Source organism: Lissotriton vulgaris, chromosome 3_1 (genome assembly GCF_964263255.1).
Source record: "Lissotriton vulgaris chromosome 3_1, aLisVul1.2, whole genome shotgun sequence".
NCBI lineage: Eukaryota > Metazoa > Chordata > Amphibia > Caudata > Salamandridae > Lissotriton > Lissotriton vulgaris.
In genome coordinates, this window is record NC_141689.1 from 147,646,989 (window position 1) to 147,673,774 (window position 26,786).

Consider the following 26,786-nt stretch of genomic DNA (forward strand, 5'->3'; position numbering starts at 1 on the left):
GCCCCCAGCTTCATTGTAAAAGACTGAACTGCATGGTTACTTTCTGTTCCAGGAGCTTCCTAGATGCTACAGACTAAGGGGTTGGAAGAAGCCAAAGTAAAAGTGTTGACTGCTTACTAAAGTATGAGAGCTTACTTACTGCCAGTTATGCCGACTGGCATGTAGGGCAGCAACAAAGGACTTCTACGTCTGTCTTCGCCAATTTTCTGTACGGTGCCCCAGCTGTGGATTCAGGGTCTTCATTTCTGTAGCTCCCATCCAAGTGTCCTTTGGCCTGTCTGCCTCCCATTTGCCTTCTGGGGTCCTTTAGAGATCTGTGCTTGTGATTGAGTCTTGTTCTCTTCTGATGATGTGTCCTATCCATCTCCATCGTTTTCTTTTAATGATGGTGCCCATGCTCTCTTCCTTGCATCTGGTGAATATATCCTGGTGATTTGCAACAAAAAATGTGCATGATTCTCCAGTATTACATCTTTCATAGATTCACATGCTTGTATCTTCCCCGTCGTCATGGTGGGAGTCTCACGGTAACAGAATGACCAAAGCAGTATCATAGAGAAGAAAACTGCATAGAAAAGCCCCTAGGGACTGTAGTATTTGGTAACCAGACCTCCTCATTGTTTGGTCCAAAAGTCAGCCAATCAGAATTGCTGCTCTGCCCTCACACTCCCCAGCAGAAACTTCCTGCCTCAGATTCCCAACCACCTTCGTGTGATAAAGGAGTCTCCCTGAGCTCTGCTCAGTTTGCTGTTCCTTGTGAACTATTGACCTTTGTTTTTCAACTGTCTTATCTTCTGGATTAAGGTATTGTGTGTACCTATTTCTTTTATGATGGCTGAAAGCTCTAAAAAGAGGCTTTTCAGGCCTTGCAGATCCTGTGGAAAGGCTAGGCTTTTCTCTGACGACCCTCACAAGGACTGCTTATATTGTCTTCATCCAAAGCATGTGGCTAAGGATTGTAAATATTGTAGAACCTTCGCTGCTAAAACTCTGCGGGACAGAGAGGCTCGTCTGCTGTTGTGGCTTCAGAAAAAGAAGGTCGCATCAGATTCAGATTCTGGTGAGGAGTCTACTAGTTTAACACCTAAGAAGAGAAAGGCCTCACATTCTGAGGAAATGGTGGAGCTTAAGAAGGTTAAATCTAAGGGGAAGGAGGCCTCATCTCTCCCTCCTACTCCCATCAAGAAGTCGTCAGGTCAGAAGGGGGCAGGGTCTGCTCCGTCGACAAATTCCCTGATTTCTGCTGTAAAATCTGTGGCAAAGACTTCAGCTCCGTCGACGACTTCACCGTTGACGACGACTATTTCGACGACCGCTGCGTCGACGACGGGAGCTGAGACCGTGTCGACGACGACTACGTCGACGAGTTTGATCATGCCGTCGAAGTCGTCGTCGACGGTCCCGTCGACGATGGCTTCAGTGACGACGGCTCCGTTGACGACGGCTCCGTTGACGACGGCCCCGTTGACGATGACTTCGTCGACGATGACTTCGTCAACGAAGAGTGTAATTTCAACGGCAAAGGCGTTTAAATCACCACAATCGAAGACTTTGATCTCTTTTCGCTCATTTCAGTCGTCGAAGGGTTCGGCGACCATAAGCAACTCTGCAGAATTCACGTTGTGGACGCAGATTTCGCCTCTACCCCCATCTTCTTTGCTGGAGCAGGATTTAGAAGGGGAGGAGTCGTCTGGAGTGGCCTACAGTCCTTCGCAACTTAAAATAAAGAGCCAGGACACAGATGATGAGAAGGTGTTTTCCTTTAAGGAGAGAGATCAGTCTCATTCTGCTAGATACAAATCTTTCCAGGAGACTTGCGACTATGGGGAGGAGCATGAGCAACAAGAGGAGTCGCGAGAAGAATCAGTCTCCATACCTGTAGCTCTGGTTTCTGACCTGAGGTTCATGATTAACGACTATTATCGTCGTTTTCCAGAGGCGAATAAGCCTACACCATCTACGCCAGCACCTACAGAACAGCCTCCGAGAACCCATTCTACTCCTCACACGCAGCAGGTGAGATCACCTCCAGTGGTCACAATCAGAGATGATCTAACGGACACTGATGATGAGCAACCTGAGGAAGGTGACATTTTACAAGATTCTACTGGAGGTCAGGGGTGGAATGAGTACATTTTGCCGTCGGCTCCTTCACCTACTCCGCTGCCAACCACTTCTCCTCCTCAGGATATTGGAGGTTTCCATGACATTATGGAAAAAGCAGCCAAGAGATTTGATCTGGAGATGGAGGTTAAAGAAACCAAATGTTTCTTATATGATTTCAAGGATGACGCCAGAAAGTCTGCTCGCTCAATCCCGATTATCCCTCACCTTTGGGAGGAGGGACTAAAAATTTTGAAGACCCTGGCCTCCATTGCGGTTTCGGTTCCTAGAGTTCGAAAAGAAATATAGAGCACCAGAGTCTTCTCCGGCCTGTCTGATAGGACACCCGAGACCGGAGTCGGTGGTGACACAAGCAGCTCAGAGGAATTCCAAGAATTCAGTTGCTACTTCGATGGTGCCGCCAGACAAAGAGGGACGGAGGATGGATGGAGCCGGGAAGAGGTTTGCGGTCATGGCAGCCTCTACTATTAAAGCAGCCAATGCTATGGCCCTAATTAGCCATTTTAACAGGCAAATGTGGTCGGATTTGGCACCCATTATGGCTGCACTCCCGGAGGATAAAAAAGAGGCAGCAGCTGCTATTTTCCGTGATGGGTCAAAGTCGGCCTCGGAATCTATTGATGTCGCCACGGATGTCTCCTCTATGGCCTTCAGGCAGATGGCAGGAGCAGTTTCTCTTCGGAGACAGGGCTGGCTGAAGGCTACATCCTTTCGTCCGGAGGTGCAGGGGAAGATTGTCGACATTGCATTCGATGGCGAAAATCTCTTTGGCAAACATGTAGACGAGGCGCTGCAGGGCATAAAGACCGATACGGACACGGCTAGGGCGCTAGGATCCCTTCAGCGAGGAAGGTTCCAGTCCTTTCGTAAAAGAGGTGCAAGGGGTCAATTTAATCAGAGATCTTCATATCCATCCACCAGATATCAGCCCTATAACCAGCAAGGATATAGGCAATACAATACAGGCAATCAATACAGGCCTTCCAACTCCTCTTTCCAGCAGCAATCTAGAGGCAAGTCCTCCAATAGAGGAAAGAATCAATAATCTAACAGACGACAATGATTTCATGCCGGCGCTCCCCACACAGCAGATCCCGGAAAACGACCACTATCTGTCTCTCTTCTTCGACAATTGGATGTCCATAACATCGGACAAATGGGTTTTGGATGTAATAAGCAGAGGCCATACCCTGGAGTTTGTACAAATACCACCAGATCACCCCCCGGTGCTCGAACACCATCAACATCGTCAAGAGCTGCAAAAGGAAGTCCAATCACTCTTGCAGAAGGGGGCTATATTTTGAACACCGAATGCCCTACGTGGAAGGGAAGAGTGCCAATCCCCAAACACTGTCATTGGGTGCAAGTAATCACTGAATGTGCACCATACAAACCTTTCATGTTCAGAGAACTCGCGTCATATCTCGCTGCTACCAGCCTGCCTCTGCAAGTATCACCATTAGTAGAGTCTGCAGAAGACTACTTCTATTTCCTATCCCGCACTTTCTCATGACGTCACAGGATGGGGTAGCTCGGATACGCTTGTCCTACCCTCAGCCTTTGACAAGATAGAGAAGGGGTGGGACTGTGCTGCTCCTCTGACTCCACCCGTTCCTGTCTTGTCAAAGTCTAGAAATGGAATTCGAAACATGCCTCCACCCCAGCCCGTGACATAATAGAAACCAGTGAAGTGAAAGGCAGTTTTGTATCATAGACCTATCTTCTAGCGCGTCCGGGCTGGTAAGCCCTATGCACGGAGGGATTTTAGAATTCTGTGCTCTTGTGCTGTTTAGACAGCCTCTATTTCAGTAGCCTCGAAGGAAAAAAGGTTCAGCCTAACTGTGTCCATATGCATCAAATAGTCCAGAACTGAACTAACCAAATTGCAAGTAGACAAAAATACATGTTGTTTTGTGCCCATGATGTGAATTGTCAAGCCTGATCTATCTCAACAAACAGTGACCAAAGGCCTACAGAACGAAGTCTCATTAGACGCATTGGTGGTAGAGTAATAATCTGTTGCATCATCGGCCTGATGGATAGTAAGTAAATACTTACACCCCATGGCTTTTAACGAGGCATTTACTTGCGCACATCCTGACGCCTTCGAGGAAGTGCATTATATCCCCATGCCCCTTTGTCCTCAAAACTAAGCATTTTTCCCATCTGCTGCAGTTCGCAGTGAAACCTTTCCCACCTTTACTGAACCCCGGACAATCTGCCTTTGTGCAGGAAGAACATGAGGACAATGTTCTCATTTAGAAGGTGCGTTAAATCAAGATGTTCATGCACAATGAGGCAGGATCACACAATAAGGTCACAACAGATTGTTGAAATCTACAAAATCAGTGTGCATTTTGATGTCCATTATGCCATCTTAATTTCTCTCAATTTGGAAAAAAAATCCTGTGTTTTCTTTAAGAAACGTGTTATGATAGAATGACTTTTTCTCTCTTTTTTTATTTTTAGAGCTCTCACCAGTGAGACAAGTGGGAAGCATCCTGGGCGAGCACAAATCTCCAAACTCTGAAGGCAAGGTTATCCCACTTATACCTTAAATGCTTCATCCTGCAGCAAGTGTGTTTCTCCTTTTTCCACCCATTGTAAGAGCGACTATTGGTAGAAAATAATTGCATTGTTAGGCTGTTGTATGTGAGATGTTTTAGACTGAGGGCTCTAGTGCTAGATTAAATAATTGTTATGCTTTGCACAGCAGCAAGATTTTTGGTGGCACTTGTCATGGTGCTTTGATATATCTCGTTGGTCGTGGTTTGCACTCTTTGCAGATGGTGTTTCCACTCATCAGTGTTAAAGGTTTGTGGTCACAACCTCTTGTAGCAGCGTGGGGCTGGTGTAGGCATTAGCAGTCACTGGTGCTCCTCTTAGGACCCCTTGAATATTGTTGCAGAGCAGAGAAAGTTTGAAGCTGAAGACTAAAAAAGGGAAAGGTCCTCTGTGATGCAAACATCCAAATTCCCGTGCATTAACTACACCCATTGAAACAACTGCTATCAGTAGGAACGATCAGATTCTTTGTATCCGAATATAAAAGGCAACATTTCGGTATTAATGTTACATTGAACAGTGGATACAATGTCAAAATAGTACAGCTGCGCCTTCCCACATCTGGCGGCCAAGCCCTGAAACGGCCTGCACCTCCGTACTCCCCTCGCCCCGCACAAGTTCAGTAAGGACCTGAAGACCTGGCTCTTCAACTAACACATGTCAGCAGCAACTTCCTCCCCGCCCACTCCCCAAGCGCCGGGATACCCTCAGGGATGATAAGCAGCGCTCTAGAAATCCTATTTGATTGATGGATTGAGTGCCATCTTTCATAGACTGGTTCATCGTTTACAAAACTATCACATTGTATTCCACATTTTTGAAAAGGCACAGGCATTGTAGTATCAAGAAGCAGTTCCAGTTTCAGTCTCAGTGACCCAGGTTCTCTCCCCATATACAGTGGTGGTAGTAGTAATGGAGTGCCAGTTGACCTCTAGGGTTCCAAACGCCTCTTAGTTAATAACAGGGCTTTCTCCATGTATGCCCATTATTCATGTGATCGCCTCTTCCAGTGCAACGGCCCATTTACGTCTGCTAGCCCTAGCATCTAGGCGCTGTCCTTTAAAGGTGGTAATTATACGATTGCAAGTGTCTTATATTGATGGCTCATCGGAAAATATTAGGAGTATGGCCAACAGCCGGAAATAGAACAGGGTATATAGTGCTATTTTCTGGGTATCCTAGGTTATTGTCTAGAAATGTGAATGTACCTCCTGGAAATAAATATCCTTAAGTCCTAGTGCCGAAATGCTACAACCAGGATTTAGCTTTGGTTCCAAAGTTAAGGAGTATCACAGGGTTGTGAAGGAGAGGCGACTCTGGGGAGAATAGTTTAATTTTGCTCTTTCTAATGCTTGGTTCAAGCCATTTCCAGCAGGTATAACCTACTGGGTCGAATCTGTCTAGGGACCTCTTAAACCAGTGTATCATCTTTGTGCCCAGTGGGTCTGTAATGTCCTGCTTGACTACCAGGTGTAGCATGTGGGGTGGGGCATGAGACCAATGCTGGGGTGGGCATAGTGAGCTTGGGCGCAAGGGAATAGTAACTCGAAGTTGGGTGCCGCGAACCCTCTCACTTTATAAGCCAATTTTGGCTTGCTCCACTTTATTTATGGTTGTCGACCTGCTCAGTCAGTCTAATCATGATGGATTTCAAGGTGTCAAAAGCTGGTTTGGGATGTGCAGGAAGAAATAAAGCACCTTTGGCAGGATTGTCAGAGGGATGCAAATCCATCCGTTCAGAGTTGTTAGCCTGGAATTTAACTGATTCCCTTTGGTGGTTTCCAACTAAACAAACCGCACCAACTTAAGCTGTAAAGGTGAAGACTAGTACAATTGGAGTGATTTTTTTCTTCTTTCTTTTCCTGAAACACTTCCCCCCGTCCTTACGAGTTTCTCTTAAATCAGTTGCTCTTTTAATGTGTTAATGATGTTTCATCCGGTCATCCATGGCAGTGCTGCTGGTTTTATACCTTTAAGTTGTTCTTCATGTTCCTCTGCTCAGTTCTTATTGGATGTTTCAAAACATGCTCTCTTCTGTGGCAGCTGCAAGGAAGTGCAACAAGCGGCCAGGCTTTGTTTACTTCCCTCGTTACTTAGTTTCCTCAAGTCTTTAAGCATTCCTTATTAATTGTAATGTTAGTAATCCGCCTTAAGTTGTTTTTCTTACAGCACCACAAAACTTTAAATAATGATTTCGCCAATAAATTCCAGCTAAAAACCTACCTGAGGTCAAAAAGTTGAAAAGTGGGGTTTCACAGGCTAGAATACATTTTCCTAAGGGGTGATCTGGGATGACCGCTCTACTGAATACTGCTGTGCTAGAATTTTCAGATATCATACTTGGCCTTGTTTTGGGATTTTAAAGGCTTCACAGCCTCCATTTCAGAGGGGGTAGTAGTATTTGAGACGATTGTACCACACGTAAAGGGGCGGGTAATAGAACCTGGGCAGGTCCATTGTGCTTTTTGGCCAGACCAGCTCATACAGAACCTACCAGTCCTATATGAAATTCTAAAAGCCATTTACTTAGAGGACACATACTTCCACTTGCCCATCCACCCTCACTCAGCATATTCAGTTCTCAACTTTCATGACTATCATGATGAGTTCACAGCCCTGCCATTTCGAGAGAAGTCTTGTTGAATATTAACAAAATGCATTGCCCCAGTGGTTGCACCCTTCAGACTGAAGGTAACCACCTTATTTATATGTACATCTATATAGTGTTCTCCTATTTCATTAGCTCTTTTCTCAACAAAAGCAGTGGGTGCTGATCATGCCAAAATTCAGGTCCTTACATCGCTGGATCTCACTGTCAACGAGATGTCAGTTGTTTTAACTTGCAGGTAAGAAGTTCTTTTTTCTCAGTTGTCAACAGTGGAGAACAAAGGACAGACTTTCTTTGGATCTACTCTTCTTGGGCACATATGTCAATTCACAGAAATTGAAGTTTAAAACACTGCTGTGGCAATCTCCAATAAGAATTGAACATCCAAAGACAGGAGATCAGACACCTGGACATTTTGGTCCAGGTCACTCCGGTTCTGAAATCTCCACAACAGTAATAGAGGAACCAAGAGAACCTCTTCTATGTGCCACTTTGTACAATTCTTGAAACAAGTGGAGAAGAAAATGCCTAGACAGAACAGCAATACAGCTCACAAGGAAAAGTCGGACGCTGCTAAATAACTGCTTTTTCCTTTAATATACTGTAAACATCAATTGGTTTTAGTGTTTTTTTTAACTGGTTTTAATATTTTTAAAAACTGATGACATGCAATGAGATCTTTTGTAGCAATGGTTTTAAGTAACTCTCTTAAATGAAGTAAACTTGAAACTCTTCTAGGTATTTCATGCAGTAGATGCACCAACTTTCCCTAACACCTTCAAGACCTTTGATGTAGTCACCAGCTGTCTACAGACAAGAAAACTGCCTTGCAAGGTCCGGCATCTCTGGCTTTATGCCTTGAAACAGAGTTTTCTTGTCAATGGCGTGCTTCTCACGAATGACCAACGGCTAGGCTGGTGCCTTAAGCAGAGAGCAAAAATGCAGTGAGTAGGAACTTGACAAGAGCCACTCCTACTTGTATTCCGGCAAAGGGGGATCTCATGTGGAATCTCGTTGCAATAGACCAGAATATCAGATACCTGTTCTTTCCATTCCAGTGGATTGGAACATAGTGCTGTTGGACCTTTTGAAGACTCCCTTTGAGTCAATTCAGATAACTTTCATTCAGTAGGTTTGATCAAAAACAGATTTCTTAATAGTGATCACCAGTGTCAAACATCAAGCTATTTACCATCCTTCTTCCACAGCTACCATCTGCATTGTAAACAGTTTTGCACTTCTTGAAGCTTGAGGTGTTACAAAATATTGTCCTAGCACAACCACAGACTTCATGCAGTCTGCCTAGCTCTTTGTGAGTTTTGGTAAAGCGAACAAGGGCGAAGGCTTTGCAGGAATGCATTGCTTCCTGCATTATGTCAGTCGGAGTGAGGAATGCTTCAGGTGTGGTAAGAGGCCAGTCCGATTTTTCTATGGCCACAACATCAGCAACCTTCGTTGGTATTCATTTGGCAGCCATCTGCTAGGGGTCAGCATGGAAAGCATCACCTTAACACTACTGCTTTCATGAGCACGCAAGAGGTAGCAGTGATAATCTGATGTTACTTCACTTCTATGCATTGGGTAAGCCTGATTCACGACTTCTACTTTTTAATGTTCCTACTGGTTTAGTTTTCGAGCATGGTAATGCATCAAACGGCCATGAAAAAAAAGGGTTCCTTTCATGTAACTTTCTTTCACCAGCTTTCTCTTTCATAGATTTTCATAGAACCTTCTCCCTTTGCCTCTTATGAGACCGTTTCTGCTCTTGGCTTAAAACAAATCTCTAAGCTATGGAAGTTTCTTAAGGGAGTGTCGCTTTAAGCCTCTTCATCTCAATTACAATAGGTTGGTTATACAATGCACAATGTGATTTATTTACACATTCTGCCTGGTACATGTACATGTACATGTACATGTACAGGAATTTATATAGCGCAAATCACCACTGGTTTCTAAGCGCTTGCTTAGGGAACCTGTCCTGGTATTCCCCTGTGAGATAACCCCAGCAGGGTATCCGCAAGGTGAAAGCCAGGCATCCCGCCGCGAGGGGCCGTTGTGGAGATTAAGCAAGCTATTGCCCAGAGTCGCATAGTGTGAACCCATGAATGGAGTGGGCACCGGAGCGAGAATTGTCCAGTTCATGGACATTTTAGGACTCAAGACCCGCCGAGCCGGAAATTGAACCCTGGTCCCGGGCTGACCTCTGCTTCCAGGTCTGCCTGCTCTAACCAGTGAGTCACACTTCTCCATGTTCAGGAATGCCAATCTACAAAAGATTGCCGTGCTGGAGTATCTAGTTAAAAGTAACTTTTCAACCCACTCACACAACATTTTTGCAAAACATTTTAACAAATGGTGACTCAAACGAGGTTGAATAGCTAGTGACCCTAAAGCACACCGAATAACCTTTATAATAGAAATTAATTTTTTCTCTGATACTAAATACTGCAGTTGTGATTACCCATCTGTGAGATTTCTTTGCTTACAATTTGCAGATCGATACCCTCAAGATAACGCCAGGACCCCTCCACCTCCAGCTTTGCACCTTGTAAAGACAGATTTCCAGAGTTGTAAGTACACTAAACTGTCTGAGAATGGAAGTGTATGAGTTTATGGAAAGCTTTTTTTGTTTGATCAGCAAGCACACCAATCATACACACATTTGTCTAATTCACCCTTTCATTGGCTATCGTGGCTAGCATCATCCAATCTAGTAGTGCCATGCCTGAGATTCCAGTGAAAGAAGGCTGCTGCTAGTGTGGGCAGTACACGAAGGCCAGTTCTTTTGAATTTGAGTTGGGTCTAAGAATGTGCTTAGAATTTGATGACTCCTTTATTTGAGAATCACTCGCAAGCCCTGATGTGGTGTACTTTTAGTGTGCCATCTTTCTGCCACTGCTCGGGCCTGTTATTGGGGTTTCCATGTGTTTGCCGTTTCTCTTGTGCCATACGACTCCCTCTTGTGTGCTGCCTTTTCCTAATGGCACCCAAGTCTCAACACTACCTATTGGTGTCATATCCTGTCTAACTACCTCCACCCCTGACTTTGTAACATTAGATTGCTATGTACCAGGGGCCTGAGATTCTTGATTTCTTTAAATATTATAGAGTGTGCAGTTACCAATAGGCGTCTTGGCGCGAATACAGGCCAATCATGCAGTAGAATCCAGTTTTTTGAGAGGTTATTAAACATGAAACTGCTCATTCATTGAGTGATTGTTCATTGTGAGGTGAGTTTTAAATATTGTAAGTCAGGCAAGAAAATGAACGAGTGACTTGTGAAGCCTTCCTAATGGTAGGAGTGGTCAAGTAATTGTAAAAGAATTGGCAGACTATAGAGTATGGGATGGGTGAAAGATCTGAAAATGGTCAGATGGGAACCCTGAGTTGAAATTCTATCAATTTTTATGAGAAATGCGTAGACATTTAAAGACTGTTCTTTTTAAATAGCCAATTACAGTTTTTAAAATGTGAAGCTGTGGGACTAGTTTGGCGAATTAAGCATCAAAAGTCTAGCAGCACAGATTTGAACAAGCTGCAAGTGGTGAAAAGGCCATTTTGGTAAGCCAAGACAAAGAACATTACAAAAATCAAGTCTGGGTCCACAGAGAGGGTGTCTTTTATTATGAAAGGCTGAAGTTTCCTCAGTGTTGTTAGTAGAAGAAAACGATGCTGAGAGGCGTTTTTATGTGTACGAGCAGATATGGAGGCGAATCGTCACCAATGGCGTCTAATAGTTGACAGATCAGCTGGTGGTGGACCATTTCTTGGCCTAATTGGAGGCGAATAAAAGAATGCGTTTTGTCAGAACTGAGCTCATTGTTTTTCCATTTAGCACCAGCTAGTATGCAGTGGAATATATTGGATCCGCGTACTTGCCAATATTATGCCAGTTTATCCCATTGATAACGTCACCACTGGGTTCCTGCGTTTGGGATTGTACACATCGCTGTGCCCTTTATGTAACGGATGGCTTAACATTGTGCCTGTGATGTCGCAGAGAAATCCTCTAAAGGTGTATTCGTAAGTGTGGTCCCAGATTTTATTCCACTCTACACTTCTGAATGGAATCAGTCTTTACTTAATGCACAGTGCTATTGGATAAGTCTGATTTATTTTATTATTATTTTTTTTGGGGGGGGGGGGTGGACTCTCATTTCCTCACTTTAGTTTTGCTTCATATTGTAATATTGTATTTTAGAGTTGAAAGTTGGGTCCAGCCCTTGGCAACAGTTGATAAGTTTGAAAACAAACAAGGCTGATTTTTAGGTGCAGGTGATAGATGAATACAGTACACCGCTCTAGCTGGTTTCTAGTGGATTTACCAGTCACCAAAATAGCTTGGCTACGAAATAGGTAACTATGTTTTGACTCCAAACTCTAGAAAGGACTGCTATCCCATTCGGTACCTTTGTTCTTTTCCTTGAAGATGTAAACGCTTCTGTTTTAGTATCCCCTATAGTTTGTGATTAGTCTGGTTTTTCACTAGGTGACCTTGTGTACCTCCTGTTGCACACTGCCACTCACATTGAAAGTAGTGTATTTAAATCACGTGATCTTCTTGCTTTGTATTTCAGCATTGCTGCTGGCCGGAGCACCTGAATTCCAAGCGTCCTCTTCCCCGCTCTCATGTAAGAAGCCTCCAGGTTTATATAAACCTTCATCAGTCCTGGTTCTAAGGAAAGAGACATAACTTGATTTATTGAGTTTGCCAGAGTGAGTTGTTCATTATCAGCACCAGACATACAATGTTGTTTGGACATCTCTATGGACGTGCAGTCCATTGGTTCCCCTCTGAACTGCACGTTTGTGAGTTAGTTACTTGCTTTCTGTGAGCTTAGTCTGGCTGTCAAAGAGCCTATTCAACTCTGGGGCCAGTATTTGTAATGTACTTTATTAATGCTCACAATTTATTTCATTGAGTTTAAACAGTATATACCAGTCCTTGGCTCTAAGTATACATTTTGATGGAATTATATGACAATGTAAGCATCTAGTCGTAACTTCTGAAAAACTTGCATATATAACAATAACAACATTGCGCAGTGCATCTCAAATCCCATAGAGCCCACAGAGTTATAATTGAACAATTGGATCTACGACCTGGAAGTTTTGAATAATATTCCTGGTTGTACAATGACCGGTCTCATCCGGGGAAAACTGCACATTAGGGGTCTGGGGTAATAAGGGGAGGTAGTTCTATGCCCCGGTAATCCGCCCAACGCAGCCATTTTTTCCTATGCTGTTGGGGGAAACCTCGAGCGTGAAACACAGCAATCTCGGCATTCATACAATCATCAATGGCCCTATTACACCTGCTGATCGTCGATGGAAACACACTTTTCCACTGCTGGGCAGTGTCTCGTTTAGCAACGGTGATGGCATAAAACAGGTGTTGCTTGTACCAGTTCCCACCAGTACCATCAGTACTATGCAATAACAGTAGTTTCGGCTCAAATGGGAGATCCAACGATAACACCGCGCTCAGCCATGCCACAATCCTCCACCAGAATGGTTGCAGTTCTGTACAGCCCCAAACAGTATGTATGAAGGTCCTGTCTTCCTCCCCACATCTCAAACCTATAGGGAACTGAATGGCGCCCATCTGCCAGAGTCTGAGTCCGGTGTAATATATGGGGTGTAAATATTTACACTGTGTAAGTCGGTAGCACATTGAAACCGCCGCACCGCAGGGGCCAGCCAAGGCTTCCGTCCATTCGTCGTCAGTTATGTATGTCCTCTAACCATGCTTGTCTGGTCTTATGTAGTGTTGTGTGGTTGTGCGTCGTCAGAGTTTGATAAATCTGGCGGGTCTTGTGGGCACCCAAGTCGCCCATTAATAAGCGCTCTTTCAAAGGGTGAAATTCGGGTAGTGTATCAACTGGCTGCAATAGGGGAGTAAGAGCATGCCTGAGTTGGAGATATGTGTAGAATTGAGTCTTGTGTAATTGAAACTCTGTCTGGAGCTGTAGAAATGATTTTAATGCGGTGCCCTGTACTACATCCCCAAGGTGGATATTCCGTCAAGGTCCCACTCACGTAATCCCACAAGTGATGCCACCGAGAGCAGAAGGGTATCGTGCCACAGTGGGGTCGACTGGATCAGGCGGCCAGGTCATCCCATCCGCCTAACCGTGCCCGGCAGAGTCTAATCACTGTGCTGCTAGCAGAGGGTAGGAAATCTAATTTCTGTGAACTATATAGGAGTTGAAGGAGGGGAACACTCCCCATTGCCATATGGCCCTGTGTGAACGCTGGGTCAGAGGGTGAGTTGTACCACCACACATTAACAACTAGCAGATGGGAGGCAACATAATGGGCATATACGTCTGCTGATGCGATGCCGCTGCAATACGTTTACTGTGTTCACGTACTTCATGCCACCCGTATTGAAATTTATGTATGGCATTCACCTGTGTGAACCAAGCCCGTGGTATGACACACAGGAAATTCGGTAGCCTACAGAGTATTCTGGGCAGGTAGACTATTTTAAAAATAGCCGAGCGCCCGTAAAGTGAAAGCGGAAGACGAGACCAAACTGTAGTCTCATCTTTGAGGCTTTTGAGGAGATGATTGATATTGTGCGCCCATGAGGTCTTCGGACAGGGCACCCAAAAAATACCTAGATACTTAAATCTGGTGTTGCGCAGCCAAAGTCTCGCGGCTTGATTCCTGCACACAGGGAATTGCAAAGACTTGGAGCGGTTAGTGATAAGCTTGGTGGTCCGGCCAAATACATGAAGGATGTGTAGAGTGTGGGGCCCTGAAAACCACTGGCAAGTCATAAAGAAAAGGATGTCTTCCGCGTACGACGAAATGATATCAGATCGAGATGGGGCCCATTCAAAGCCTCTGAGTACCGGGTCACTAAGCACCCATGCCGCCAAAGGTTCTACGGCAAGGGCAAACAATAATGGTGACTGGGGCAGCCCTGTCGTGTACCGTGGCAGATGGGAAACTGGGCTGGTCAATGTCCTACGACCCTAACTGAGGCAGTTAGTCTTGTATAAAGTAGGCATATATATATGATAAAAAAGTGGGTCAAAGTTGATGGGGTCCAGGAGTCGAAAGAGGTACAACCAACTGAGGAAGAATTAAACGCCTTGTCGAAGTCTGCGAGCAATATAGCTGCAGGGCATCCGAGTTGGGTCTGTATGACGTGGGATCTTCCGGCGGGCGACCTGGCTTCAGAAAGAGGACAATCTCTGCTTGTCGCCGATCTTGGGGGAGTTGGGATTGGTCAATAGCTTCATGTAGGGTGTCAAGCAGACCTGGACCCAAGTGTATTCATGTGTGGTCTAAGGAATTCCATAGGAAAAAAGTGAAATGTTCTTAAATAACTATCTATGAGTTGTTTGTACTAAAATGCTAATGATGACAGATGTATTCTGATAGGTTATATGTGGCGGCTTAGATTGCTAAAACACCACCGGCTTCAAAGTAAGAGTACACATTCATCAGATAACGGCGTTGCAACTTGAATTGTTTGTAAAACACAAAATAAATACTGACTACAAATATTTTTTTAGAGGGAATAGATAAAAAGTTAAAAAAAATACCTAAAACTAGAAGCTCTGTTTATAATCCATTCTGTAAAGTAAGTTCTGTTATTTAAGTTGTGCTGTAACTCAGTGCACTCCAAGTGTTCTCTGGTACTGTCCCATCTCAATAGTGCTGGGATTTGTGGACTTTTGACTTCAGGAACTTCGCTGTCTCATAACATCGATCAATCAAGCGTTAAGCGTCATTACTCGCCTGTAAGAGTCTCAAGGGGCGAGGGGTGGTGGGGTGCAGGTTCCAGTCTATCAAGGAGTAGGTCTGTCAAAGAGCCAGGTTTTAGAGGTTTCAAGCGAAGATGGGAAGCAATGTTGTCTGTCTGAGGTGGAGCTGAAGGGCGTTCCAGGCTTTGGCCATGAGGAAGGAGAAGGAGCGGCCTCACGATCTGGTTTTTCTGGTGCGGGGACCACGGCGTAGGAGAGCTGGGGTGATCATAGGGTCCTTTGGGTGCGTTTAATTATAGTCAGCTGTTCAGGTATGCTGGTCCGGTGTCGTGGATGGCCTTGTGTGCATGGGTGAGTATCTTAAAGGTGACTCTAGCCTCAATGGGGAGCCAGTGGACTGAGCGCAGGTGCTGGGAGATGTGGCAGTGTCTTGGCAGGTTGAGGACCAGCCTTGCTGTGGCGTTCTGGATGTTCTGTAGCTTACTGGTGAGATTTTTGTTTAGTCAGGCGTAGAGTGCGTTGCTGTAGTCTAGTCCGCTGGTGACCAGGGCGTGAGTGACTGTCTTTCTGTATTCGAGGGGGTTCCGTTTGAAGGTCTTACGTAGGAGGCAGAGGGTGTCAAGTCAAGTCAAGTCAATTAATTTATATAGCACGCTACATACCCAGAGGGTCTCAAGGCGCTTGAAGATGGGTGGGGAATTATTTGTCGAATATCCAGGTTTTAAGTTGCTTTCTGAATGCTAGGTGGTTCTGAGTGAGGCGAAGGTGATTGGGAAGTGAGTTCCAGGTTTTAGCCGTCAGGTAGGAGAAGGATCTTCCTCCCATGGTGCTTTTGTTGATGCGAGGTACAGCGGCAAGGGCTTGGTTGGAAGAGCGTAGCTGGCGGGAGGGGGTGTAGAAGGAAAGTCGTGTGATGAGGCATTCGGGTCCAAGTTCGTAAAGTGCTTTGTGTGCGTGGGTTAGGGGGCGCAATGTTATCCTCTTATTGACTGGGAGCCAGTGGAGGTTTTTCAGGTGACCAGAAATGTGGTCTTTACGCGGGATGTCTAGTATGAGTCTGGCTGATGCGTTCTGGATGCGTTGGAGTTTTTTCTGAAGTTTGGCGGTGGTACCGGCGTATAGGGTGTTTCCGTAGTCCAGGTGGCTTGTAACCAGTGCGTGGGTGACCGTTTTTCTAGTTTCGATGGGGATCCAGCAAAATGTTTTTTTGAGCATGCGAAGAATGTTGAAGCAAGATGATGAAACGGCGTTGACTTGTCTGGTCATCGAGAGTGAGGAGTCCAGGATGACGCCCAGATTCTGTGCGTGGTCCGTCGGGATGGGTGCTTTTCCAAGGGCCTCTGGCCACCAAGAGTCGTCCCAGGCGGAGGCAGAGGTACCTAAGATAAGGACTTCTGTTTTGTCTGAATTCAGTTTCAGACGGCTGTGCTTCATCCACTCGGCAACTTCTTTCATTCCTTCATGTAGGTTGGTTTTGGCGGTGTTAGGGTCTTTGGTGAGTGAGAGGATCAGTTGAGTGTCATCAGCGTAGGAGATGATGTTGATGTTGAGGTTGTGTTGGCGTGCGATGGTCGCGAGGGGGCTCATGTATACGTTGAAGAGGGTGGGGCTGAGTGAAGATCCTTATGGCACGCCGCAGATGACTTCGGTGGCCTCTGATTTGAAGGGGGGAAGGCGAACTCTCTGAGTTCTTCCGGCATGGAACGAGATGATCCATTCCAGTGCTTTTCCTTGGATTCCGATGTTTCTGAGGCGTTGTAACAGGGTGCTATGGCAGACTGTGTCGAAGGCGGCGGAGAGGTCGAGGAGGATGAGGGCGACTGTGTCTCCATTGTCCAGTAGAGTTCGAATGTCGTCTGTTGCTGCGATGAGTGCGGTCTCAGTGCTGTGTTTGGCTCAGAAGCCGGACTGTGAGGAGTCGAGGGATTTGTTGGTTTCAAGGAAGGCGGCGAGTTGGTTGTTGACAGCTTTCTCGATGACTTTGGCCGGGAATGGAAGGAGCGAGATGGGGCGGTTGTTTTTGAGATCGGTGGGGTCAGCTGTGGGTTTTTTCCGAAGGGCGCTGAGTTCGGCGTGTTTCCAGCTTTCCGGGAAGTTGGCGGAGTTGAGGGAGCAGTTGATGACGTCTCGGAGGTGTGGTGCTATGATGGAGTCTGCTTTGTTGAAGATGTGGTGAGGGCATGGGTCTGTGGGGGATCCTGAGTGGATGGAGTTCATTAGGCGGATGGTGTCCTCAGTGGAGATTGGGTTCCAGTCATTAAGGATGTTCAAGGGGGGTGAAGGTACGGCAGAAGGTTGGGTGGGTTGGTCTCTGGGTTGGTTGTCGAAGCTGTTGTGGATGTCTGCGATTTTGTCGTGGAAGAACGAAGCTAGGGAGTCGCAAAGGGTTTGAGAGGGCGTGATGTCGTTGGAGTTGGCAGTGGGGTTGGTAAACTCTTTGATGATGTTGAATAATTCCTTGCCTTTGTGGGCGTTGTTGTCTAGTCGGTCTTTGAATGCGGCTTTCTTGGCAGTCCGGATTAGTAGGTGGTGTATGCGGGTGGCGTTTTTGAAGGCGTCCCTGGTGCTGGTGTTTAGGTCTTTTTTCCATGCCTTCTCAAGGGAGCGACAGCGTTTCTTGGATTTCTTAAGATCATCGTTGAACCAGGGGGCGTTTTTGCTGCCTAGTTTGATTTGACGTTTTTTCAAAGGTGCTAGGTTATCGGCGCTGTTGGTTAGCCATTGAGTGAGGTTAATGGCTGCTTGGTTGGGGTTCGAAGAGTGGGCAGGGGGGTTTTGAAGAAGCGATGAGGAGATCTGGTCAAAGGTGATTTTGTTCCAGTTTCTTCGCAGAGTAGGTTGAGGATGGTTGTGGGTTGTGGTCTTTTTGTAGATAAAGTGAACGCAGCTGTGGTCCGTCCAATGGAGAACTGTGGTGTGACTGAAGGAGATATGTTTGCTGGAGGTGAAGATAGGGTCGAGTGTGTGACCTGCGTAGTGAGTGGGGGTATTGACAAGTTGTTTGAGTCCGAGGTTGGCGAGATTGTCCAGAGGGGTGGTGGCGTTGCTGTTGTTGCTCTTTTCCAGGTGAAAATTGAGGTCTCCCAATAGAATGTAGTCCTCGGAGGGGAGGGCGTGTGGGGTGATAAAGTCCGTGATGTCTTCACTGAATTGTGCACGAGGTCCTGGTGGCCTGTAGAGGAGGGTGCCCCTGAGTGTGGTCTTGGGGTCGGTGTGGATCTGGAAGTGGAGGTGTTCGGCGATAGCGAGGTTGTCCTCTGAGCTGGTTGAGACGCGGATGGTGTTCTTATGGACGATGGCGATGCCTCCTCCTGTTTGCTTGGTGCGGTCTTTTCGGATGATCTTGTAGCCTTCCGGGATGGCAATGGTGGTGTCTGGGGCGGAGGAGGCGTTCATCCATGTTTCTGTTAGGAAGGCGACGTCCGGAGAGATGGTGTCTAGTAGATTCCAAAGGTCGATGGCGTGTTTGTGGACCGAGCGGGTGTTGAGCAGGATGCATTTTAGGTGGTTGGTGTCAGATCTCTGTATGGTGTTAGTGGATGAGGAGCTGGTCTTGGTGCCGTCATACTTGCAGGAGTTGCATGTGAAGGGTCCATGGGTGTGTCCAGGAGCGGCTTGGGCGCAGTTGGGGAGTAGACCGGGGTTTAGGGCTAGGAGGGTGGAGGCGTCGTATGTAATGCGGGTGGGGAGGGTGGTACGGGGGCCAGGGGTTCTGGCGCTTGGCGCGGACGGGCGTAGACGGGCTTACCTTTGGTGCACCTTCGGCGCGAATGGGGCGCGACCGCTGCGCGCAAATGCATGTGACATAAATGAGTGGAGGGGGAGGGTGTGGAAGCAGGAGGATGAGACTGAGTTGATCTGGTGGTCCATTATGAGCTCGGAGTCCAGGATGATTCCCAGGTTGTGTCCGTGGGTGTGGGCGTGCTTTTGACGGCAGGGGGCAACCAGGTGTCTGTGTTTGGGCCCATGATGAGTACTTCTGTTTTGTTGGTGTTTAGTTGTAGGCAGCTGTTTTTCGTCCATTTTTTGAGGGCTTTCATGCCGTCTCGAAAGTTGTGTCTGGCAGTGTTGGGTTTGTTGGATATGGAGAGGAGGAGTTGGGTGTCATCTGCGTATGACTCAATATTGAGTCCGTAGGTTCTGGCGATTGGGGCGAGCAGAGCCATGTAGACGTTGACGAGCGTAGGGCTGAGGGAGGACCCCTGGGGACTCCACAGGTGGCTAGTGTAGGCTCCGAGGAAAGGGGGGGAGTCTGACACGCTGCGTTCTGCCGGAGAGGAAGGGGCTTATCCAGTCGAGGGCTTTGTCCTGGATCCCTGCATCGTGTAGTCTGCGTATTAGTGTGCGGTGGGAGACTGTATCGAACTCCATCTGAGAGGTCGAGGAGGATGAGGACTACTATTTCTCCCTTGTCCAGTAGGGTGCGGCTATCATCTGTTGCGGTTAGGAGGGCGGTTTTCGTACTGTGGTTTTGTTCTGAAGCCGGATTGGTAGGAGTTGAGGATGTTCTGCTCTTTGATGAATGTGGCGAGTTGGCTGTTGATGGCTTTCTCACTGACTTTCGATCGGAACGGGAGCAGGGAGATGGGTCTATAGTGTTTGAGGTCGGTGGGGTCCGCCGAGGGTTTCTTCAGGAGGAGGTTGACCTCGGCGTGTTTCCAGTCGTCCGGGAACGAGGCAGTCACCAGGGAGCGGCTGATGGTGTGGCGGAGCATGGGTGCGATGGTGTCGGCGGCACTATTAAAGCTGTTGTGGGGGTGGGGGCAGGGGTCCGTGGGGATTAGGGCAGGGGTCCGTGGGGGCACCGGAGGGGACTGACTTAATCTTCTTCAGTGTGTCTTGGGTGGTGAGGGCTGTCCAGTTGTCAATTACTGGCTTCAGGGTGTCTGGGTGGTTGGTGGGGGTTCAGTATGTTGGTTGTCTTCGTTGAAGTTGTTGTCGATGCTCTTCATTTTGTGGTAAAAGAAGGTGCTGAGTTTGTCGCAGAGGTCTTGTGAGGGAGGGATGTCGGTCTACTCGCTGGTGGGTTGGGCGAACTCTTTGATGATGTTGAAGAGTTCTTTGCTGTTGTGTGCATGTGTGGAAATTCTGTCTTCAATCGCTTTTTTCTTCGTTTTTCTGATGAGTTGGTGGTGGGAGTTGGTCGCGGCGCTGAAGTTATGTGCTTCTTTGGATTTGGAGTTCCTCCAGGCCTTTTTGAGGCGGCGGCAAGTGCGTCTGGACTCTCGAAGTTCGGTGGTAAACCATCTGGCTTTCTTGGTGTGAGTGTTGTTGTTTTTCTTGATGGGACTATGGTGTTGGCGCTTTCGGAGATCCATCTGTGCAAGGTTCGGACTGCGGTGTTAGGGTAGTTGTTTTATGGGATGGTTGTGATGGAGTTGCTGAGTGAGGAGGTGAGCTGGTCGTCGGTGATTCTGGTCCAGTTTCTTCGTGGGAGCAGGTACTAGGTGTCTGTGGATGGTGGGTGTTCTGAAGGTGAAGTGGACACATTGGTGGTCAGCCCATGGGAGTTCGGTGGTGTAACTGAAGGTGATTGAGTTTTCTGTAGTGAAGAGGGGATCGAGGGTGTGTTCTGCTGAGTTTTTGGGTTCTGTTATAATTTGGCAGAGTCCAATGTTGTGGAGGTAGTCCAAGAGGGATGTGGTGTTGGGGTCCAGTTGGTTGTCGAGGTGGAAGTTGAGGTCTCCCAGCAGGGTATAGTTGGTGGATGCAATGGCATGTGGGGAGATAATGTCCGTGATGGAGTTGGCGAATGGTCCGCAAGGGTCCAAGGGGTCGGTAGATGAAAGTTCCTCGGAGGTTGGTGGTAGGGCTTGTCAGTATCCTGAAGTTGTCTCGAGGCTCATCAGGGAGTGTGCTCAGGCGGATGGAAGATTTGTGGACGGTGGCGATTCCTCCTCCTGTGCAGGTGTGGCGGTCCTTCCTGGAGATCTTGTATCCTAGGGGAGTGGCAATGGCGATACACGGTCCTGAGGTAGTGTTGGTACAGGTTTCGGTAAAGAACGCTACATCCGGGGTGGTGCTGTTGAGGATGTCCCAGATTTCTGTGGCGTGTTTGTGGCGGGATCGGACGTTGAGGAGGTTGCATTGCAGGGTCTTCGGTTCTGGTGTGTTCGTGCGGTCGGGTTGTGCTGGGTCCGTGTTTCTGGTAGTGCTGTAGGTTTGTCGGCAGCAATGACAGCTTGTGGGTGCCGACTGGTGATGCTAGCATGCAGTTGTTGTTGCAGCATGGGTTGAGTGCGTGGAGTGCTGCTGGGTCGTAGCGTTGGCGGGGCGGAGCTTCGGGTTCCTGGCTCTGGTTGCAGACGGGTGCAAACAGGGTTGCCTTTAATGCGCCAGCGGCATAGCCGCACAGCGGCCGCCATTAAGTAGGGGTCAGGGACAGCTGGGTGGTGGGGAGGGGAGCTGGATTGGGCTGGTAGTGCTGAGGGGGGATGGGCATCGGAGGCAGCAGCGGGGAAAACAGGTGGAGAAAGGGAAAAGGAGGAATAAAGAAGAAAGAAGGATTAAAAGTGAAATAGGGCAGATAAGTGCAGAAAAGAGATTGAGCTGAGGGTAAAAACATGTGAAACGGAGAGGGAAAGCGGAGCAAGAGAAAGGAGACAGAGTTCCACTGGGCCACCAGGCATGAGGCGCAGGTAAACCTGCGGGTGGAGGAGGACCTCTAATACCAAACACTACAGGAGTGCAGGGACTCAGGAGGGCCTCACTTAATGGTGGAGCTACGAGAGAGGGAGAGCAATTTCACTGACAATGAGTCAGTGTTCCTGCTCCTGCCTGACATGCCTGTGATATCTCTGCTGTTCGATCACGGTTTAAGTGGTATATATGTTATTTTAACGATCCCTGGGTACCTTTTCTATTCTTGTTAATTTACTTATGTACTGAATTTCACTACAGTTCTGTTTGTTCCGGAGGCGCTGCAGTGCGGGTTGCATGTATTTGGACCCGGCCCCAGATTCATTGTGGTAGTGTTTGGTGTCTTCCATAGACAACCTGCTTTGCGCCCTGCTTGTTTTCTTTGATACTTTGTAACCTGTACCCCTAGCAGCCTCCTTGCCGGAGTGGGGAGAGGTTGTGGTGCTCAGCTGTCAATACAGGCCGCCTGCGTCCGTCAGTCTCTCCTCCCTGGTGCATAAACTTGGTTTGTGTTTGTGAGAGCGCCCGAGCTGGGAAGTTTGGTTTATGGCAAATCGTTATTCTGTTTTTGTCTCCTCCGCGTTGCCACTTTTTCCTTATTTTATTGCTGGCTCCTACAATAGTAATTTGTATTAATCTTTTTCCAAGGAACCTAACTGTAACGGCCCAGGATAGATCGGCTCAGTTCAGTGTGTGTTCCTTCCTGTCATAGTGCAAATCTAAATGTAGTGTTTCGAGAGGTAAGGGCAGTGTAGTTGAGACTGGAAAGATGTGGAGCAGGGGAACTCCATCAATAAGGCAAGGAAATCATATGTCGATTCCAGTCATGGCTGCCGCAGAATCCCATAAAGTTTAAAAATCTTGAACCCGTCTGCGAGGATGCTAGCCAATGGCGTGGATGCTGAAGGCTCTGATGTCTGAGAGGTGAACCCAGCCCCAGCATCCGATCCTGGAGAAGCAGACAAAATCAAAGCTGCTGTGAATGTCTACGGCAGCTACAGTAGTTGAATCTGCTCTACATGCGCCAGGGTACAGGTGGGAAGTGAAGGGAGTTGAGTGATCCATCTGCCCAGGTTACTGAAACGCCCCCACCGGCCCCGCACATAATCTCCCCAATCCCAGGCTAATGTCAGAGAATAACAATGGTATCTTGTGTTTCAGACTCGTCATTCCCTCATTTGTTGACCATGAAGCAGGAAAGCGGGGAGGATGAACTTGGTAAGTCTAATGCCCTTTATTTTCTCTAAAGATATGAAGACCTTGCTGCATTTTCTCCACTCACGCTTGTTTTTTCCACTTTTGCCACAATCGTTCCCTGATACCTCAGTAATGCCTGCAGAGCAAGAGACCACCGCCTCCCTTCCAGAAGACGACACTTCACTGGACGAGCAAGTGGCGACTGATCTACAAGGCAAGTAATCCTGCCCCTTTGTGCTACAGTACCATGTGCTGGCTTTTAAAGAGAAACTTTGAGTTGTGTCTTTGGTCAACCGGGTTGATGGTGTGTGGCCATTATTGTTAATTAGTCTCAAACAAATTTATGGCATAGGATTAGGAAAGTTTTTTAAAAAGTCAGGTGAGTTTCATTAGTGTTCGATGCATGTGGGCTGCTGAATTCATATCTGTGCATAGATCGCCGCCTAGTGTTGGGTCTGGATGATTGCACATTGTTGTCCTGGAAGAGTCTTCGAAGTATCACAAGATAGGTGGCTCCTCCCCTGGACTACAGTGCGAATGGGCATCCTCTCCATCCTCAGATTGTTTTTTTCCGCCATTGGGTTCGGATGTTCAAATCTAAGCTCAACTTAGGAAGCTTTTTCTCAAAGCCAAAAGGCTTTCGCGAGCGTCGGTATCGTTTCGATTGGTATCGATAACCTTTATCTACAGGACATCAACTATCGGACGGCTTCCTTCACCTCTCGCATCGAGTTTCGACGATGGAGAGTCGAGGCCTTTTCAAAAGGTGTCTGCTTTGTGCTTTGTAACGCCAATTATGCACGCAACGACGTCGACCCTGTGTGCAACAAATGCTTGTCACCGGACCGCAATGAAGACCAATGTATGGCCTGTGCCCGGTTTAGATCAAAGAAAACTCTTCGGACCCGACGCGCGGCTCGACTGGAATCGAAGAGGCCAGGGCCGGAACCAGATAATATCTTCGGGACCGAAAACGAAGAAGTCGTCGAGATCCCGGACCAATAAGAACCATCGGAGCAGGGATCCACGCATGGACCAGACTATGATGCTGATGAGGAGGAATATCTGGAGGAAGAGGAGAATTATGAATTCGTCGACGAGGTAGGAGACGTCGACGTTCAGGCCCTTGGGGCCGAGGAAGATAGCTCGGATGAGCTAGGCCCAACCGTCGATACGGGGACCGATGGACATAATATCGATACGGCTCAGGTCGAGGGAACGCCACACGGCCTTACCCAAGATCTACCTTCAAGTTCAACAGCCCCGCAAAAAGGCCCGGCTTCGAACACTTTAATTGGGCCATCGGTTTCGAAACCAACTTTGGTTGACCGCAGCAAAACAAAACCAAAGCCAGCACAGTCGAAAACGAAACCGAAAGTGCAACTGGCTCTACTCGGCGCCAAGGCCTCAAAGCCCTCGGGGCCGACGAAACAGATGAGGGACTTCGATGCTGGGAGCTTCCAGAAGGCCCTCGACTCGAGTAGCGGGGCGCCGAAGGCCAAGGTGAAGGTCGTCGAGTCGAAGACATCGGCGCCGAAGGGAGCCGCTACGCAGCTTGAATTGAAACGAAGCACCAATCCTCCATCTATGACGGGACCGGATAAAAACGTCGGTTCCACGTCAGAGGCCGACGCGGCACATGCAGCGCATAAGGCTTAAGTCATGGCCCTACACGTCGCGGAGTCGATTAATAGAATCAGAGGCAAGGCTTCGACGGCTGGACCGAAGAAAGCCACCACTACCAAGTTGGTCACCGCGCTTGCAACGTCGGCGCCAATAAAATACGGTTTACCACGGCAGTGCGGCCGAAGATGTTCGAGCCGAAACAGTGCATCGGCATCATAAACAAACCCGTATTCACCCAAAGGCATACGAATGAAACCGAGGAACGGGAACCGAGACAGTTCATAGACTCGGAAACAGGAAGACTGTCTCTCTACAAAAGGAGAAAAGTCCCTGAAAAGCCCATGGAGTCTTTCAGAATTCCTCTGAAGAAAAAGAGGGGATCACCTGCGTCACCAGTGATGGTCGAACACTTGCAGACATATGAGCAGGAGCCTCAATTCTTTTCCCCTACATACTCCGATGCAGGGGCAGGTAATGATGATACTCAAGGTGATGGCGATGTGATGGACACTGATCGTGATGATCTGAAGCGAACATGGGCAGACCCTGCTGACCTGGGTGACCCGCAACATGACCCTGATACTACGGCCTACAATGTCAAGACGTCTCCGACTGAAGACACTACAGCTTTCAACGCTCTGATTGAAAGAGCTGCGTTAAATCATGACGTTCAACTTCATAGTGATACTGTGAAAGTGGATTTCCTTGTGGACACATTCTCAACTTCCGTAAGAAGTGTAAAGACACTACCAATGCTCATGGGTGTTCGTAAACACACCAAGGACATTTTCAAAGAAAATACCAGAGCAAGGGTAGTTAACCCAAGGATAGAAAAGAAGTATAGGCCGGCACCCGTAGATCCTGCATATATTAAAGGACAATTGCCTTTAGATTCTATGGTGGTTGCTAACGCAAGAAAGAGGGCGAACTCGCAAACAACAGGAGATGCGCCTCCGCCTGATAAGGAATCAAAGATACTGTAAATATCTGGCAAAAGAGTGGCAGCACAGGCTGCAAACATCTGGCGCATTGCTAATACTCAGGCGCTTCTCGCCAGATATGATAGGGCCCACTACGATACTCTAGAGACAATTTTGCAGCACCTCCCAGAACAATTCAAGGAAGGAGCAGAGCTGTTGGTTCAGGAAGGGAAGCTAATCTCCAACGCTTCCATCAAGTGTGCATTAGACACAGCTGACACTGCAGCTATGGCTATAAACACTAGCGTCATGCTAAGGCGACATGCTTGGTTGAGAATATCTGGTTTCAAACCAGAAATACAGACCACCATTCTTAATCAGCCAGTTAACACAGACTTCTTGTTTGGCCCAGAAGTTGATGCCACCCTAGAAAAGATAAAAAAAGGACACGGAAACTGCAAAGTCCATGGGGGCTCTGCAGTCGCAGCTGTTTCGGGGTGGTTCCTTTCGTCGATCCAATAACAGAGGAACTTCAAGGGGCCAAAACACCCAACAAACGCAGTATAACAAGGGAGGTACACAATCCACCTACAATAAGAATCCCAGAGGTGGATATAGAGGAAATAACATCAAGGGCAGAGGAAGAGGAAACAACAACTCCAGATCCTCTGCCAATACCAAACAGTGACGCCTTGTCACTGCCCCCTGACCATCTAACACCTGTCGGGGGGAGACTACAACAGTTCCTGTCTGTATGGAAATCCATCACCACAGACAGGTGGGTAAGAGATATTGTACAGTACGGGTATTGTCTAGAGCTTACAGCCACTCCACCCAACATACCTCCAAGACACCGTCCTATGTCCGCAGAGCACTTACATTTATTGCAGCAAGAGGTCGTCAGTATGCTGCAAAAAGGAGCCATAGAGCTCGTGCCTCTAGCGGAACAAGGGTCGGGGTGTACTCTCTGTACTTCTTAATTCCAAAAAAGGACGGGTCTCTCAGCCTAAGACCCCTGAACCAATACATTCTGTCAGAGCATTTTCACATGCTCACCTTACAGCAAGTCCTACCACTTTTAAGTCGTGGAGATTTCCTCGCAACACTGGATCTCAAAGATGCGTACTTCCACATACCCATACACCCCTCACACAGAAAGTATCTCAGGTTCACCATTCATGATCAACACTACCAGTTCAAGGTCCTTCCCTTTGGAGTGACAACGGCGCCCAGAGTATTCACCGAGTGTCTGGCGACAGTGGCGGCGCACCTCAGGAGACCGCACATACATGTCTACCCTTATCTGGACGACTGGCTTATTCAAGCAGTCAGCCCAGCTGTGCGCCACCCACATGTCCCACACCATTCGCCTCCTTCACGATCTGG

The 26,786-nt window shown here is 47.6% G+C and overlaps 1 protein-coding gene across 2 annotated transcripts in view; it reads left to right on the forward strand.

Moving 5' to 3' along the window:
- The window catches only part of LOC147726120 (uncharacterized), a 100,412-nt gene that overhangs the window by 45,006 nt on the left and 28,620 nt on the right, over positions 1–26,786 (forward strand). Inside the window, exons 3-7 of one of the 2 annotated variants that reach the window (XM_086960224.1) lie at positions 4,594–4,656; positions 9,793–9,867; positions 11,875–11,928; positions 22,819–22,875; positions 22,985–23,068. In XM_086960224.1, coding sequence (XP_086816350.1) covers positions 4,594–4,656; positions 9,793–9,867; positions 11,875–11,928; positions 22,819–22,875; positions 22,985–23,068 — 333 coding nt within the window. The remainder of the gene's footprint in view (positions 1–4,593; positions 4,657–9,792; positions 9,868–11,874; positions 11,929–22,818; positions 22,876–22,984; positions 23,069–26,786) is intronic. The other variant, XM_086960225.1, reaches the window with a different exon arrangement.